The sequence below is a fragment of the Labeo rohita genome, unplaced genomic scaffold (assembly GCF_022985175.1).
Source record: "Labeo rohita strain BAU-BD-2019 unplaced genomic scaffold, IGBB_LRoh.1.0 scaffold_255, whole genome shotgun sequence".
NCBI lineage: Eukaryota > Metazoa > Chordata > Actinopteri > Cypriniformes > Cyprinidae > Labeo > Labeo rohita.
This window is the reverse complement of record NW_026128825.1, coordinates 71,694-90,083: the sequence shown is the minus strand read 5'-3', so window position 1 is coordinate 90,083 and position 18,390 is coordinate 71,694. Positions and strand designations below refer to the sequence as shown.

Sequence of the window (18,390 nt, the reverse complement as noted above, 5' to 3'; positions counted from 1 at the left end):
AACTCTTCAGTACCAAAGACACAAACCTGTCAAGGGAGGGTTTTAGTGACTGGTCCAACCTCAGCAAGAGTCTCAGGAGTCACGACAATGCCTTAGACCACACACAATCCATGTTGAAAAGGAGGGAACTTGAGATGCGTCTAAAGAACAAGACGACAATAGACCATCAAGAATTAACTGTCTTAGAGGCAGAAAAAAAAAAAAAGGTGGCGTGATGTCCTCACACGATTAGTCAGCATCACAATATCTTTGGCATCCCGAAATCTTGCTTTTAGGGGCTCCTCAGATCGTCTCTACGAAGCAAACAGTGGCAACTTTCTCAAGGAAGTCGAGCTTCTTGCACTGTTTGATCCTGAGATGGAAAATCATCTGTCGAGAGTCAAGGACAAAAGCACTCGCACACATTACCTTGGACAGCAAATCCAAAATGAGCTGATACAGCTTATAAGTGACAAAATACTGAAGACCATTGTGTCCAATATTCATCAGGCAAAATACTATTCAATTATTCTTGACTGCACCCCGGATACAAGTCATAAAGAACAAATGTCAGTCATATTGCGGACTGTGGCCTTGGAGCCAAAGCCAGAGGTTAAAGAATACTTTCTAGGATATGTGGAGGTCTTCAAAACCACTGGCTTGAATCTGTCAAATGTGATACTGGACAAGCTTCAGGAGCTTCAGATTCCTTTTGAAAATTGCAGAGGACAGGCCTACGATAATGGTGCTAATATGAAAGGTAAAAGTCAAGGAGTGCAAGCGAGACTGCTAAAGCAAAACCCAAGAGCTCTGTTTGTACCTTGTGGAGCACATTCAATGAATCTTGTGATAGCAGATGCAGCAAAGGCATCTAAGGATGCTGTTGGCTACTTTGGTTATGTGCAGAAACTCTTCACATTCTTTTCAGGAGCTACACAATGATGGAACATCTTGTTGAAGCAGGTCCATCTCACATTGAAGTCTTGGAGTGATGTAAGATGGGAAAGCAGACTGCAAAGCATTACAGCTGTCAGACACCAAGTGAAGGAGATCAGAAATGCTCTTATTGAGGCAAGGCAAGCTGTGAATGATCCAGTTGCCAAAGTAGAGGCTCAAGCCCTTGCAGAAGAAGTGGCTTCATTTAGGTTTCTGATATGCACTGTTGTATGGTTTGACATCTTAACACATATTAACCAGGTGAACAAGATGCTTCAGTCCAGTTCAATGCAACTGGATGTTGCTGTTTGACTCATTGAGAGTGCAAAACATTCTCTCATGAAATACAGACAGTCTGGATTTGTGGATGCTCAGTCAACTGCAAAGGAACTCTGTGAAGCCCTAAACATAGAGCCTGAACTTAAGGAGAAAAGGCTGAGAAGCACTAAAAGGCATTTTGCCCATGAGGCTGCAGATGAGCCTATCAGTGATGCCCTCAAAAAGCTTGAGGTTACCTTTTTCAATAGTGTTGTGGACTCTGCTTTGGCATCACTTCAAGAGAGATTTGAAATTTTCACTCAGGTCAAAGACAGATTTGGAGTGTGGTCACAATAAAACAGATAATATGACAACCTGATATTTTGGTGGTACTCAGGGACAGCCACACCCCTCCTAAAATGTTCCCCACCCATTACATAATTGGGATTTGGAGGGTCCTACCGGTTTATAAGGACACTCATTTTACAATACACAAATCATGTCAATTCCCTGGATTACAGAGACCAATGTGTTTTACAGGGACTTGTACATACACAAGACACAGACATGACACTATGCTGCATTACCAAGACCAAGATGAATAAAGAGTGCCCGATCTTAAACACAACACACAACCGCACGTCTTCCAACATTACAGGGACCAATGTGATTTACTAGCACAGGCCAATACACAACACACAAACATGACACTATGCTGCATTACCAAGGCCATGGTGAATAAAGGGTGCCGGATTTTAAATAAAATTTACAACACTAAAGAGACCAATGTCAATGTGTTTTAGTAATTTAATGACACCTTTAATAACACTTTTACAATGTTTTAAATAACACAATATACACAATTTCTTTTTTCAATGTTTTTAGTTTTTACCAAATGTTTTTTTTTTCTTTTTTAGTTTTTACCATGTTTTACATAACATGCAATTTTACGGAGAAAAGTGACATCCACAAATTTCAAAATATGGACATTAAAACAACAATAAAATAAACTAAACTATAAAATAAAATAAAATAAAGCCTCACTGAAATGCAAGAATGTAAACCACTCAAAACTGCAAATATTTACAAAACAGCACATGTTGTGAAGATGCCATTAAACAGGTACTGAAATGTGTAAGATTAACTCTCTTAAGGGACCGTTCATCCACATATGACAATTTAGTCCTTTCATCACACTCATGTTGTTCCAAACCCATATGACTTGTCCTCTCCAGTGGGACACAAAGGAGATGTTTAGCAGAATATTTCAGACAACCACAGCTTTAGACACCAACACCATTCACATTTATTACACCACATCCATACAGTGAATATCAGTGTTGTTTGAGGATGACACTGGCCAAAACAGTCTGCTAAACATCATCTTTGTGTTCCACTGAAGAGCTCCATGTGGGTTTGGAACAACATAAGAGTGACAAAAAGACAGGACTGAAATATTTTGACAAACTATTCCTTTAAGTTAAACTTCAAGATTTCTAGAGTGGGATGTGATTAAGTACTGCACAATAAAAAAAAATACCTAAAACAACAACCAAATCTTAACAGAACAGAACAAATGAGAACAGGATGTTGTCACATATTTTGGGTTTTTCTTTTCAAGATAATTCCCCAGTTTCTCACAAAGTCTGTTATGTTTTGAGTGCTGCGTCTTACCAAACCAGGATCGTCATCAGTTTTACATTGCTGGCACTCAGTCACTGGCCGCCAGTTTTCCTTTGGCTATATGTAAAAATAAATAATAATAAGTAATAATAAAAACAACAACAACAAAAAATACTTTAGTAAATTCTAACTAGCTTGTACTTAGTGGAGATCAAGACCAATAAAGAACAATCTATAGTTTCCTAAATTTCAAGGTCACTGCTTAGTCCTATTTGAAGTTATCCTAACAGGAGTAGAAGGGCAGTTTAAGTACATTTTACAACTAAATGTATTATAACGCACAGTATTTAAAAAAAAAAAAAAAAAAAAAAAAAAGATATCTAAAAAAACTTCTCTGATTAAAATTACATAACACTTAAGGATTAACACCTCTATATTATAGGTGTTAATCCTTCACATGGTACTAATTATATGACAAACCCTATTTAACTGGCAGTATTACTCTAATTTTCACTGCAAAAGAAATTAATCATTCAAAATCTGCGATTTCTTGAATACTGCATCTTTACATTAAAGATAATGTAGAAACTCTCAGTGGGGAATTGGTTCAACACTGCAGCTGGAATTGCTTGTCAGTTAGTAGTGTTAGTAGTACATAGTGTTTTCTAAAAAATAGAGGTTTTTATTTAAATGCCTTGGATATTGTCAAACATGTAGTATAATAGTGGTATACCCATAGCTAATATTATTTCAAATTTTAAGTAAAAAGAAAAAAAAAAAAAAAAAAAAAAACAAGTATTTATAGATTGTTCTTTAATTTTGATCTCTACTGTACATTGATGGTAGTACTGTAATTTTAACCCTGGTACCTTGAAGAACAGAGGTTCTCAATGGGCATCTTCTTAACAGCTGTAAGAAATCAGTTAAATAATGATCAGTAAACTCAGAAGTCAAACAGAAGAAACATTTCAAACAACGTATTAGAAAGGACATGGCCTGTTAAACTTTTTTATTTATCAGTTTATCAATTTGTCATTTATCAGGTTTGGCCTTAAAGAGAAAGTGGGTGCAAAATTATGCAAGTTGATATTACAATAAGTTGATATTCTTGAAAAATATACATTCTTACTTTTGTTTTTACATTAATTTGAAGACTGAATGTAAAGTTATTGTTATATAAAAGAATAATTAAAAACTTTAGTAGGTATAACACTGTAGGACTGATAATTTGAGGGTAGCATATTCAATATTTTCATTACTGTTAAACTACTGTTAAATACATATACATTTGCTCACCTCTGCAGATGTCTGCTCATACAACAGCAACTCCACACTGCATTGTATTGTTTTTGGTATAATTTTAGAACGGTCATGCACACCAGAAGAAAGCGTACTATCAGAGCTACATTAAGAGCCCCAGACCATTTTTAGTGTCTAAAGTAAGTAAAAAGTCTTTGCATTCACTTACCTGGATTTTATTATTACTACTACTACTATTATTATTATTATTATTATTATTATTATTATTATTATTATTATTACTACTTCTACTATTACTATTATTATTTTTGCTTTGAAACATGCAACCTAAATATTTAAAGATGGGGTAGGCAATTTCAGAAAATCTAGCCATAGGCAAGACAGCATATCGTAATGTTTGGACTGAACATTTTGATTGGACAACCATTTTATGGCCCTATGCTTTTCACAGATGCTATAAATACATAAAAATAAATTAGGACCACTAAACTTAGAAATTGATATATGATAAGACTAACCAGCATAACAAAAGATATTTTTAAATGTTTTGCCTTTAATTGAATTGCAGCTTTTTGCCAAAGCAATAGGCAAAGACACAATATCAAAGGCATTAGGTTTTTTTGGAGAAGTGTAAAATATTTTGGGTTCATCATAATATAGGTAATTAATAAGAACCACTTTGTAAATAATTTAACCAAAATATGTGATTACCTCCTTGATTGCTTCAGTGGGGGCACAAAAGCTCTGCTCCCAAATTAAAACATGCTCTTTGACAGGTGAGATCTGAAAACATAATGAAAGAAGTGGTACAGTGTTAATTTCTTTGAAGAAAAATATTCTAAATAATGTGTCAACATTTTTTTTTTTTTTATTTTATTATTATTATTACTATTATTTTATTTTATTTTATTTTATAGATGAAAATTAGACTGTAACAAAATAAAAACTTTTTAAATGACAAAAACAATGAGAGAAAATCTATTGACATTTGTCAACGAAAAAAAAAAAAAAAAAAAAGACAAAAATGTTAGGGAGGTGATGATTGGACAGAGACCCAGTCAGAATTAATTCCCTGTGTGGAAGGGAGTAGATGCACATTTGAACTGTAACACTCTAATCACATACACTTTAAAAATGTCAGTGTCTAGGTGGGAGTAAGAAAAGAGCAGACATATGTGTAATTTAAAAAATTAATGCTTTTCAAATTGAGAAAAAGTACTTAATTCAGTTCAGTTTTCTGAGTGTACACAGCAGAATTCACACAAAGAAATGCGGCTCTCAAACAGAGCAAACTATTGAATTAATTTTTCTTTTGCGTCTTAATGCAGAAATACACTCAAAATTATGTAAAATTGTCTGCTTTGATGAGTATTCATGTAAACACACTTGGTCATGTCTTAAGTGAATGTAAACTGTTGGGAGCATATTACCATATTGGAATGGTGCAGTCAGGTTTAAAGGGGCAGCATCTTAATTTAGTTATTGTAGTCTGTGTCCTTATTGTTAATCAACAAAAGAAAGAGAAAAACACTGACTGCTTTTAAATGAATCACTTCAGTAGCTCTAATAAGGATTAAAAATGTCCGCTTAAATGAATAAAAGATGTTGTATGTACGTTGTTATAAAGATTGGTATTTAATTTAAAGGAGGATCATATTCTTGTTTCTTTATGAGAAGTAGTTTTTAATTTTAATATAAAGGTACATTATGTGTCACAGCAGTTAAATCTGTCTATATTGCATGTTCAAACCTTAATATTCATATTAACAGGTTAATAGATGTTTTCTCTGGAAACATATAATGAGTTTGGAATTTTTAGTGAAATTTTAATAAATGCATTACACTGTAACTAAACCCATTAGATTTTAGTCAACTAAATTTACTGTAGATTTAGTCGATTATAGTCTTATGATATTTAACTGACTAAAACTAGACTAATACTAAAACAATTCAGATGACTAAAACTAAATTGCAATTTAGACGTAAACTAATTCAAAATTTGTTGTCAAACTTAACACTGACGTGGAGAAGATTTCTTACAAAAATAACATTTTAAAATAACTTTTTATTACCTTCATCATATCCTTCTCAACACTGTCTTGATCCTCCAATGATAATTAGTCCTTCTCAGGAGTCACCTGAAAGTAAAGAAAAACAAACATTCTTCTAAAGACAAGGATTTGGAAATTATCCTTTTCCAGTCCTTCAGTAGCTGCACAAACACTGGTGCACCATTAACACTGAAGGATCACTGACAGCTGACAACTGAACACATTTAAAAAAAAAAAAAAAAAAAAAAAAAACAAAGCTCCTGAGTTTGTGTACAAGAAATTTAAGAGCAGAAGACATTTTCAACCACTGAGTATCAATAATTAATTAATGTGTTATTGTACTGACATTTAAAACAAGGACATGACATAAGAAAAAACCCTATAAATAACCATAACCAACCATTTGTTTTTATAAAAAAAAAAAAAAAAAAAAAGAAACAGCACAATATCTTCTCTATGTCTCGCACTGACTGGGACAGAGTGTTCATTTTGGGTGGTTCAACCTCAAAAATCTATGTTTCCATCACAATTTTATGGACATTTTGCAGTATCACTGATTATTTTTTGCAAAAATCAATAAAAAGGGTTAATGCAATTTTGTGAATGAATCATGTGACTGTGTTATGGGACCTTGAAACTAGTAATATTGCATGTGTATGGTCATGTATTTATTTTTGTATAACTGCCTGAACTTCTTACAAGACTGTGTTCCCAAACAGCTGCATCCGCCTCCGAAACTAGTGACCGCATGTATTGTTTTACACTGCTCTCTCTAAAATCTCAAGTTATTTATGTAAAAATTATTATATTCAGTGGCTTCTCCTCTTTTCTTACTGAATTTAGAATCAGTGTGATTTTGTTTTTTGTTTTTTTTTTGTTTTTTTGGATGTGTTGGATGGAAATAGTGCTTATTCACAAATGTTTTAAGCGAAATTCCAGTTTTGCACACAAAGTAAATTCACAACTTTGGAGGAAACCCAGCATATGAAACATAAAATTAAACATTTGCATAAGCCTGGTTTATGAGGACACTAGTTATTGTGATACATAGGTAACTCAATATCTCAGTAATAACCCAAATTCAAGCATTTCTTTGCATAAGAGAGACTAAAATGGTTATAGTACAAATGTGTTCATTATCAATCTAGTGATCATGACTAGTGCTTTTTCTGTACTGAACTTAATCATAATTCAGTGTCAAATAACTGTGGCAATCTATGTTCACATTTGTTGCAACTATGTTATATACTTTAAGGACTATTTGTTTCTAAGCAATTCTGGAATCTGTTCTTTAAAGGAATAGTTCACCCAAAAATGAAAATTCTGTTATGATTTACTCACCATCAAATGCTGGTCCCCACTGACATCCACAGTATGGAAATAAATACCATGGAAGTCAGTAGAGAATGGGAATCTGTCATGGTGAATTGCATTTTGTGTAGTGGTCATATTATTGGAGGACACCCATTTTTTGGTGAACTAACCCTATAACTTTGCTCAATCAGAACATTTAACTCACCTTTAAAATCACTGATAAATCTGCCCTCAAGGCCACGTTTGTCCTTCAGAACTGCAAACTGTATGGCCTCCTCCAGTTTTCTTCTTCGCCGTTTCACCTCAGTCATTATTTGATGTGTCTGCTGTTTTAGAAAAATACCCTCAATAATACTGACCACTGCATTTCATTTGAGATAATTCAGTAAGTTTGTTTTCACATTAAGACTGACATTCAGTTCTACTGGGACAAAATATACACTACGAGTCAAAAGTTTTTGAACAGTAAGATTTTTTTATATTTTTACAGAAGTGTTTTTAGCTCACCAAACCTGCATTTATTTGATCCAAAGTACAGCAAAAACAATACAATTTTGAAATATCTCTACTATTTAAAATAACTGCTTTCTGTTTGAATACATTTTAAATTGATTTCATTGATTGATTTGCTGCGATCACAGCTGAATTTTCAGCATCATTACTCCAGTCTTCAGTGTCACATGATCCTTCAGAAATCATTCTAATATGCTGATTTACTGCTCAACAAACATTTATGATTATTATTATTAATATTTAAAACAGTCAGGTAAAAAAAAAAAATTTCCAGGACTCCTTTTTGCTAAAAAGAAAGATCCAAAGATCAGCATTTCTTTTAATTTATTTTATCAGCATTTCAGGGGGATTACAGAAATGAATACTTTTATTTAGCAAGGATGCTTTAAAAGTGATGATACAAAAGACCTTTATTTCAGATCAATGCTGTTCTTCTGAACAGAATATTAGAATGACGCTGAAGATTGTAATGGTCCTGAAAATTCAGCATCATAGGAACAAATTACATTTTAAAATATTCAAATAAATACTTAACTTACTTTAAATAATTAAAATATTTCACTGTATTACTGCTGTACTGGCTGTATTTTGGATCAAATAAATGCAGGCTTGGTGAGCAGAAGAGAATTTTAATAAATGAATAAAAAAAATCTTACTGTTCAAAAACTTTTGACTGGTAGTGTAAGTTACTGTATTCAGGAATAAAAAGTGCACATCTGGATCTCTTCGTTTATTAATCTCTTTAAACCCATAAGATTATTATTACAGATAGGCTATTTTGTATTACAGTTACAACTATATTGCAAACAAAAACAAGTTAAAGGTGACAGACATCGCAGATTCTCGTCTGACTGTATTCAATCATTTATGTTCGCTAGCACCGTTAGCATCATGCGCTAGCTGCTTTCAAACTGTAAAACGAGCTCTGATACTCTTACAAAACACGCACAAACAAGCCAAACTGAGCTATACACGTTTAAAACCCAGATTTAACAACAGTATAACTCACCTTTCACATAACAGTCGCTTCAAACTAGCAGGTCCACAGCACAGATGTCTTCACTTCAGCTGCATCCGGTCCAAACAGGAAATTGACCTCTGATTAGACCACGACGATTATAATATAAACCGAATTGTAAAAATAATCTAAAAATAAATACTAATATTAAAATGTATTTAATATATAATTATTATAAAGTCTAGTAGTGAAGTGTGTGGCTCGGTTTACACAAACAATTAGTATAAAATCTTATTTCCTAGTTATTTATCAGTCTGACTAATAATACGTTTCAAGTAATTTAATCTATAGTTAGTTTATTATATTGTATGAATGACATACGTTTACTTATATATGTGCTATACATTCATACATTTAATTTATAATTGCTAAATTATAGTTATTGTTGAAATAATATTGCAAATTGCATTAACTTACTTGTCATAAGACACTGCGCGCTGCCGCTGACTGAAGCTCCGCCCACCGACGCCATCTTGTTTTCGCGATTTCCCGCCCACGTTACCGATCTAGCCAATCAGCGGCCTCAAAATTTACACTTGTGTGTAATATGCAAATTTTTGATGACGCAGGTGTTGTACCGGGTCCGGGCTACAGGCGCACTCTCACAAACATCTTTGTATTTTATTTAGCCTTAAAAGGTTCATAGTAGCACTTTAAGTAAATAATCCACAACTTTTAGGGGTAAATAAGATACTATATATATATATATATATATATATATATATATACTGCTCTATGGGATGGCAAAACCTGACTAACCAGCACACCAATCCCGCTGCACAGCATCTGAAAAGTTGTCAAAGTATTTTTGTATAATTGCCTCCCAGAACTGTTTACACAACTGCGTTCCCAAACAGCAGGTAAACACTTCTGAAAGCAATGAGCGCACTTATTTTGTTTCATCTGCTTTTTATGCGATATTCCAATTTTCAGCACAAGTTAAATTCACAGCTTTGGATGAAAACCCAGCTAGAGTCAAGAAGGAAATTAAGTTCACTTACTTTCTCTTTCCCCGATGTGGAAGAATTCACACTGCATTCGCTCACTGCCACAGATGTGTCTTCACATAATTCCTGTAAATGTGAGAAAGAGAGGCAAAACATCGAGGCAATAATGTTTGTCAGAGGCCACCACAACTACTAAGTATAAACAATAATAGCCCAAGTGTAAATATCTACTGCCACTTACACAGCTATGTTGTGTACACAGCAGACACAGAACAAACATGCACACAAATTTTTAATTAATTCTTTAGAGTAATTTGCATAATCAAAAAGTAATCATACAAATGAAATGTATAACACAATACAACAAAGTTGACTTTCAATAATTAAAAAAAAAAAAAACCACTGAAGTCTTTAAGAGAGCACATACTCACCCGTGACCGCCATGGCCAAGAGAAATCACCGTAGTTGTAGGTAATCTCCTCATCTGGAAAGAAATCCCTTATACTAAATAGGCATAGGTGTGGCCTTCCTTCAAGAATTATTGTCTTCACTTTGCAGTTTGGATTTCTGTGATCATCATTCACCAGTGGACAAAAAGTTCTTTAAATTGAACAATGTATTAAAAGTAAAAAAAAAAAAAAAAAAAAAAAGTAGTACTATACATTAAGTCAATGCAAAACGCAACAACAATAAAACCTAAGCCACCTAACCCAACTACAATAATTTAACAGCTTAAAATTTCAGAAATTCTTTTGCAGAAATATGACTATATGTGATGAGATCTGGGAAAACCCGTCGGATGTAGCGGTGGGACGTTTTCAGGAAATTCGTTTTTCATTAAATTATTATTCTATAACATCTTGTCTATCATCTCTGAAAATATCTCTTCGAAATTCACTTGTTTAGTGCAGAAAAATAGACATTTATTGCAGCAAGCAGAAATGACTGTCTTTCTCCTATGTTAAGAATTATTGTGCGGAGGTGCTTTCCCAAACAGTTAACCTATCAAAATAAACCACATAACATATTTAGTAAAGGCGTATCAGTTCACATTCTCCACCAGTCCTGTGTAAAGTACGGCAAGCAAATTTATTTATTTATTTATTGACTTACTTACTTACTTTAATATCGTGAGATGGCGGAGCACAACAACGCCGTCTAAAGTACTGCAGCTGCTCACGTAACCGATCTTACTCGTCTCAGTCTGCTCAGTTTTGGTGATGTCAGTGCCCTAAATGATGTTGCGGGCTATTTCACATCCAGAGATGAAGGATCGGATGATGAAGTTACTAAAGAGGAGTCGTCCGATGACCGTCTGTTTTATCACAGTGCGCGAACAGTTGCGCTGCGCTCGCTTTTACTACAAAGTAGGCTGCATTATTTACTAAACATAAAATGGGTGATCAACGGAAAACAAACGTTAGTCTGTTTGTCTAATGATGCAGTAGCGCTCCTAACTTGACAGACAGCTCTCGTTAAACCCGTAAAGTGAAAGTGAAAGCCGTCTCACTTTAAAGCCGTTTTTCCTCAAAATCCCATTCCTGAAAATCATCGCAATCAGCCAACCTAAGATAGCCATAACGTAGGTTATGTAAAAAATAAAAGTTTTGGAAAGGGGCCTGAACTCAGCTTTCATATGGTGTTAAAACCTAAAAAAAGGTAAAATTTCACCATGTGTTGGGTTTTCCTAGATCGCATCACATATTCTGGCAAAATACGACACCTCTCCAGCTGATGTCTGCAAACTGTCAAACACGGTGCATCCCTTTGCTTTCAACTTTATTCCACATACCATCAAATGTTTCATGAGGTTTGACGCGTTTTCCCCTTCACACGCAACTGCTGTAAAACATTTGCTGCACGTCGCAGTGTCTGAATCATTTCTCGTGAAATATAGCCACACTTTAGAATGTTTAGTTTTTGGCATTTTAAGTTCGACGCGTTTAATGTAGCTCGCTAAGCTAACGGCAAACCACCTGCTGCAGTCAGAGCAAGTGTAACGATAGTTGCAGCATTCACGCGCTTCTCGGATGCATTTCCAGACGATTTGTGCTTTTAATTCGAAATGTGAAAATGGATAGTAACTACAAAGATGTCTTGGATTTCTATCATCAAAGCTTTCACCCCATGAATGCAGTATTTAAATTTAACTAGCGATCATGCATGTTGATGAATCAATGCTTCTACATCCGTGTCATAGCACCAGAAGACAAATATTTCAATCGACAGTTCAGGCATTTAAGTGGCAACGAAATTCGCGTTCTGATTCGGTCCGGTACATACCGGTCACATGGGGTTTCGGTACCCAACCCTACTTTTGAAGCATCTAGGCTGTGAGAAAAATAGTGCATGCTTAAAACATTCCTGACTGAAACAAGGTACTAACTGAATATTATATATTTTGGGATGTTAAGGTAACCTTGGCATATCTAACCTACTGTCAAATAGATGAGACACTTCACCTTCCTCCCTAACAATTTGTTTTAAGTAAATTCAAAAAGCTGGATGATGCACTCAAGGTCAAAAATACCCCCTTAAGAACGACCCTGTTGACCCCCTGACCACCTTGTCATTGATTATTATATTATAATAATTATTATATTATTAATAATCATAATTATAATGCAAATCAAATGCATTTTTGACTACCTCTGGAAGTGGTCTGCAGTGGACAAACAATTTTAGATTCTGTTTACACCTGTATTTAGCATCATCCACTTTTGATTGGATTGAAAAAAAAAAAAAACACATCTTAATGCCCGTTGTAAACACCTTGTCATTGATTATTATATTATAATAATTAATATATAATTAATAATAAAATAATAATAATAGTAATAAGAAAATATTAAATACATTTTAATAGACTCATTTTTGTTTTAGAATAACATGCAACATACAAAAATGTAAAAGACAATTTGAAACAAATGTTAAAAAAAAAAAAAAACAGCTAGTTTACCAGTAACGTGTCCCATTCCATGTGAATTTGAACAAGTAGTTTGCTTTGAATGTCTTCAACATGTTTACTTTGAGAGAGAATCCCACGGTATTCAACAACAAAGGTGGATGGTTCAATGTGTTCCAGTGCAAACACACCTCTCCCTAAAAGACCAAAAAACAAGTCCACCTATTTGTTACACAATTAATAAACTTGTATTTTACAGTAATATGAGGTGCAGTATCTGGAAAAAAAAAAAAAAAAAATCAGTTTTCACCACTGTGACACACACCTACTATCTGCAAAAATATGCATTAAATTTGAGAAATTATTTTGAATTTTTTTAATGTTTGACTCTTCAACCTGTTTGCACAATATGTGTCTCACTCCAGGATGAGATGTGTGAATTTTAAAGTGCTATTTGTGATGCACAACTTACCTTTAAATGTGTTAATTTCCCGTCCCTCAATGAAGGCTTTGTCTTTGCCTGACAATATGGTTTCTTTTGCATCCTGCTCAGGTTTTATTCTCTTTTTTCTTACCATGTTGACTGAAAAAAATTGTAGTTATATTAGATCAGTACATTATTGTCCGACTTTAGTCTGTATCTCTAAATACACTGTATTAGACATAAATAGCAGTTGATCATACAACTAGTCATTTTGCTTTAGGTATGTTTCTGTTACATATGTGTAATATTTCTGTATTATAGAAAACTACAATAATTCTATTTTAGCATTAGAAACACAGAAACATAAACATTTATTTTGGTAATCACCAATACTGTTAGTTTAGGGCAGCTGTGTTTATATACAACACTGTATTAAACTGCAAATTCATCCTCTCAACTCTTTAACAAGACATATATGATCACACAATAAAGGAGTTTAAATTTTACTTATGAATTACAAAACACTGTAAGTTCATTCACTCAAGCATTTATGACAATAATATGGTTCACGAATACTTCATTACGTCTATGAACCACTCGAAAAAACAAAAACTAATTAATTAATAGAAATTATCTTGACATTTCTTTCAAATTCAATTAGTACACAGCCGCCATTTTATCTGCTAATTGTGCAGCACCCGATCTGACATTAGCCTGACTAGCCGTCATGCGCAGAAAGTTTAAAGTTAACTAGTTTAACACGCATAGCACCATAAAGATATAGTAAATAAACAATTGAACAAACCTTCAACATGAGCAAGTGGTCGTCTTCAGTCGTCATCAAGTTGGAATTCAGCTAATTTGGCTTAATTAATCATCTCTCCATCGCACGTCGCTTTCACAGCCAATAGAAGATCAGAAGACTTTGATGGACATCAAATGCAGCCAATCACTGACGAGGATTCCGCTGCTGGACCAATGAAACGCGCGCACTGACAGGCTGAAATGTGTATGAGGCTGCAGTAGCAGCGAATTTCCGATAGTGTGAGATTATACACTCTGAGCACACACTGATACACACGGAAAAACGGCTACAGCGACTTATTAGGACTTTCTGAGAAAACGCGGGAGGTGGTTAGGCGCACCCTCATAAACCTTTCTACACTGCTCGACTTATGAGGACACCAGCACTGTCCTCATAGTTACGGTGTGTCCTCATAGAGTCGCAGAGACATTTGGTCCCCACAATGTAGCAAAAACAAGTACACACACACACACACACACACACACACACACACATATATAACTGCATATATCCTAACTGCAGATGCTCCTACTGCTAGAATTAATCAGTATGTTTGATACATTGATTTGACAGGATTTACACTGAGACAAGTAATGCATAATAAACAATCATTACCTAAATCCTGAATGAATTTACCTTAAGCTGATGTGGTTTCTCATGCTTTCTTAATGACCTGTAACACCTGGCCCTAATTACCACTTTCCCTACAATAATGTTTGAGACTGTGTCCAAACACACAAATAAACACAGTTATTAACGGGACATTTTTATTATTATTATTTTTATTATTATTAATAAGCCACCTTTAATTCATCCATAAAAACAACATTGATAATTCAGTGATATCATGGCAGCTGTCTAACATAACACACATACCTTGATAATCAAATATAAATTGCTCCAAAACATATTTATAACCCCTGTCCAATTTTGATGCCTCACATCTCCCTGAAAACTATCAACAAAACCAACAACATCTGCTATTCTTATTGTTGGTAAATTTGTTAATGATTGGGAGAAAACGAGTTCGCACTGACAATGAATGAATGAATGAATGAATGAATGAATGAATTAATTAATTAATTAATCTTGTGAGTGGTATCATATTTTTAAATATAATTTTTAATTAAAACAATTATGGTGAAATCTCTATAAATAATTTTTAATTAAAATAATTATGGTGATTGTCTCTTTTTTTTTTTTTTTTTTTTTACCCCAAATACTGTTATATTTTCAATTAAAATTTTGATTTAATTACATTGAATAAAAATATTAACAAGACGTTTGTTTCAAAACAGAAGCCTGTAATTTTAATGATTCTCATTTGCTACAAAGTCTGTAATAATTTAAATGTGTCTTTTACATAGGTCCATCTTTAGCCCCATTGTAAACTACCACACACAAGTCACAAAATATAAATGATCAAATTGACAAATATTTCTCCAATTAATGAGTAACAGATTTACAAGTACTCAGTGGCACCAAGACTTGAATATTTTAATCTGTTTGAAGAGTGTTTTTGTAAGAGGGGACAGCATTCAGTTAACCTGTCAAAATAAACCACGTAACATATTTAATAAAAGCGTATCAATGCACATTCTCCACCAGTCCTGTGTAAACTACGGCATGCAAAGTTTTACTTATTTATTTATGTTTTAATATCGTGAGATGGTGGAGCACAAGAGTACAACACAGTCTCAAGGGCAAAGCTGCTCATTTAACGAATAACGTTGGTCTGTTTGTGTAATGATGCAGTATAGCACTGCTGACAGACAGCTCTTGTTAAACCCATGAAGTGAAAGTGAAAGCCGTCTAAAATTGTTTTTCTCAAAATTATATTCCTGAAAATCATAACTATCAGACAACTTAAGATAGTCATAACTTTTGTTACATTCAAGCTATGGACAAAATAAAAAAGGGCTTGAACCCAGCTTTCATATGGTATCAAAACCTAAAAAAGGGAAAATTTCACCATGTGTTGTGTTTTCCTAGATTTCATCACATTATTGTCTATATAGCACTACAAAGGGTTTGAAGAATGAGAATGATAAACTAGTTCAGTATTGGGAATCATGTGGGTAGAGTGCATTTAAATCAGTTTCTTAGTTTGTGCTTGTGTTGGAAAGTTGAAATGTCTGTACCACTGATCCTGGTGTATAGAAAACATTTTGCTCATATAAACAAACACACAAACACACTCTCACCCTAAAATTTAAACACAATCTCTGAGATCATTCATGTTCTTCACTCTCTGCAGGCTGTGGGGCTGCAGTATTGGAGAGGAAGGCTGTGCTGCTCTGATTTCAGCTCTGAGATCAAACCCCTCACACCTGAGAGAACTGGATCTGAGCGGTAATAAACCAGGAGACTCAGGAGTGAATCTGATCTCTGCTCTACTGGAGGATCCACACTGTAAACTAGAAACTATGGTGAGTGTTATTATATTACTCAACACAATAACTGTGAAAATACTGGCAAACAAAGTTTTAAAGGGATCAAAAAAAGTTTATTTGTGGGTGACAATCCTTTAAGAATCAAAATGTAAATGATCAAATACAATGATTATACTGAATGTGCCCAAAACAAATGTATATTTGTTTATACACTTATAGACCATTGAACAACAAAATACAAGTGTAAATAAAAAATTAATTCAATTTGCAGTGATTAATTGGCAGCAGCTTCACCTATAAATGACTGTATATTTTAGTTTTTTGCTGTATATAAAATTACAGTGTAGTATAATATTTTATATATATATATATATATATTAGGGATGTGTTGAGATCCGATGTGTCCGATGTGAGAACGTGACAATCCTCGCAAAACATTTTGCAGCGTTTACATTAGAGCTGCACAATTAAAGATCACCATCTCGATTGAAACACCCATGTGATCTTATTCCTAAATGACAGTGATTCAGCTATGACAAAACGCATCTTAATGCCAGGTGTAAACTGAGCCTAAAAAGCAGACACATAAGCAGACCAACTCCTTTTCATCAAATGTGTAAAATATGATGGTCCTCACAAGGCAAAACCGTCCTTACATTTCATGTCAGCGTCACGCCCATCCCCCGACACACAAGTGATGAAAATGAACAAACAGAGAGGAGTATATTTACTCAAAGAATGAGTCGTCCTAACAATGTCTTTAAGACAACAGTCCAGGTTAAACAGTCTAGTATGACACTCAACCCTCCTACATCTAAAACTGTCAGTGTCAAGAAGGAAGTTAAGTTCACTTACTTTCTCTTTCCCCGATGTGGAAGTATTTACACTGCATTCGGTCACTGCCAACGATGTCTTCTTACATAATTCCTGTAAATGTGAGAAAGAGAGGCAAGAATAGTTGTGATTGTACACATTTTGTGTGATCAAAAACCAAATGTGGGTCAGTTTGAAAAAAATATGATGATACTTTTCTTTTAAAGACGAATGTCTTAATAACAAATAATGTTAAAACTAGAGATGTATCTTGTTTCTTTTTGTCAAAACAACTGCATTGAACATTGAAGTCTGAGTGCCATAAATATTGTTTTTCCACAGTTTGTGTGCCTATAACTCAAGAAGTATTAAAGATATCACAATATGATTTTAGATTATAGTTCTTCATAAACTTTTCTTTTAGAATCTTAATTTTTAAGGCCCTGCATCATTCAGTCCCAGAGATTTGGGAATGTCAATGAGGCTCCATGTCCAGATTCTTGAATATTACAAATGATCAGTGGTTGAAAACCAAATGTTAGTCACTTTGTGTACAGCTGATACATGTTTTATTTAAAGAACAGTGTCTGAAGAAGAAATAATGTTAAAATTAGAATTTTATCTATCTTGTTTCCCTCTATCAAAACATTTGCATTGAACATACCTGTTTGATTCTCATAAATATTCTTTTTCCAAAATTTGTGTGCCTGTAACTCAAGTAGTATTAAAGTTATCTTAATATGACTTTAGATTCTGGTTCTTAAAGGGGTCATCAGATGCCCATTTTCCACAAGTTGATATGATTATTTAGGGTCTTAATAAAAAGTCTCTAATATACTTTGATTAAAAATTCTCAATGGTTTTGTAAAACAACACCATTTTTACCTTGCCAAAATGAGCTCAGCAAAAATCATCTCATTCTAAGGGGTTGTTCCTTTAAATGCAAATGAGCTCTGCTCACCCCGCCCCTCTCTTCTCTCTGTGGAAGGACGATATTGTTTACATTAGCCGCATGTAGCCGTGTTTAGCCGCTAAACTTGCTAACTACCACGTTATAAGGAAAGGCGATCGCAAAGAGTCATAAAAAAACCCTTATACTCACTTGTGCTGTAAGTGAAGCTGGATCATGAATGATTCGCGCAAACATAGAC

At 34.0% G+C, this 18,390-nt stretch overlaps 1 protein-coding gene across 7 annotated transcripts in view; it reads right to left on the bottom strand.

Annotated features, from left to right (window-relative positions):
* Positions 1–52: 52 nt before the first annotated feature.
* The window catches only part of LOC127159837 (uncharacterized), a 28,029-nt gene continuing 9,691 nt past the window's right edge, over positions 53–18,390 (bottom strand). Inside the window, exons 8-12 of one of the 7 annotated variants that reach the window (XR_007826572.1) lie at positions 17,282–17,353; positions 6,129–6,194; positions 4,768–4,839; positions 3,666–3,705; positions 2,682–2,913 (exon numbers count right to left, since the gene is read on the bottom strand). Coding sequence is in view for 2 of the 7 variants with exons in the window: in XM_051102570.1 (XP_050958527.1) it covers positions 12,083–12,230; positions 12,859–13,001; positions 17,282–17,353 (363 nt within the window). In the remaining 5 variants the exon portion in view is untranslated. Of the gene's footprint in view, positions 141–226; positions 370–2,681; positions 2,914–3,665; positions 3,706–4,767; positions 4,840–6,128; positions 6,195–9,953; positions 10,026–12,026; positions 12,231–12,858; positions 13,002–16,937; positions 17,078–17,281; positions 17,354–18,390 lie in introns of those variants that run through there. The other 6 variants (XR_007826576.1, XR_007826575.1, XR_007826573.1 and 3 more) reach the window with 6 other exon arrangements.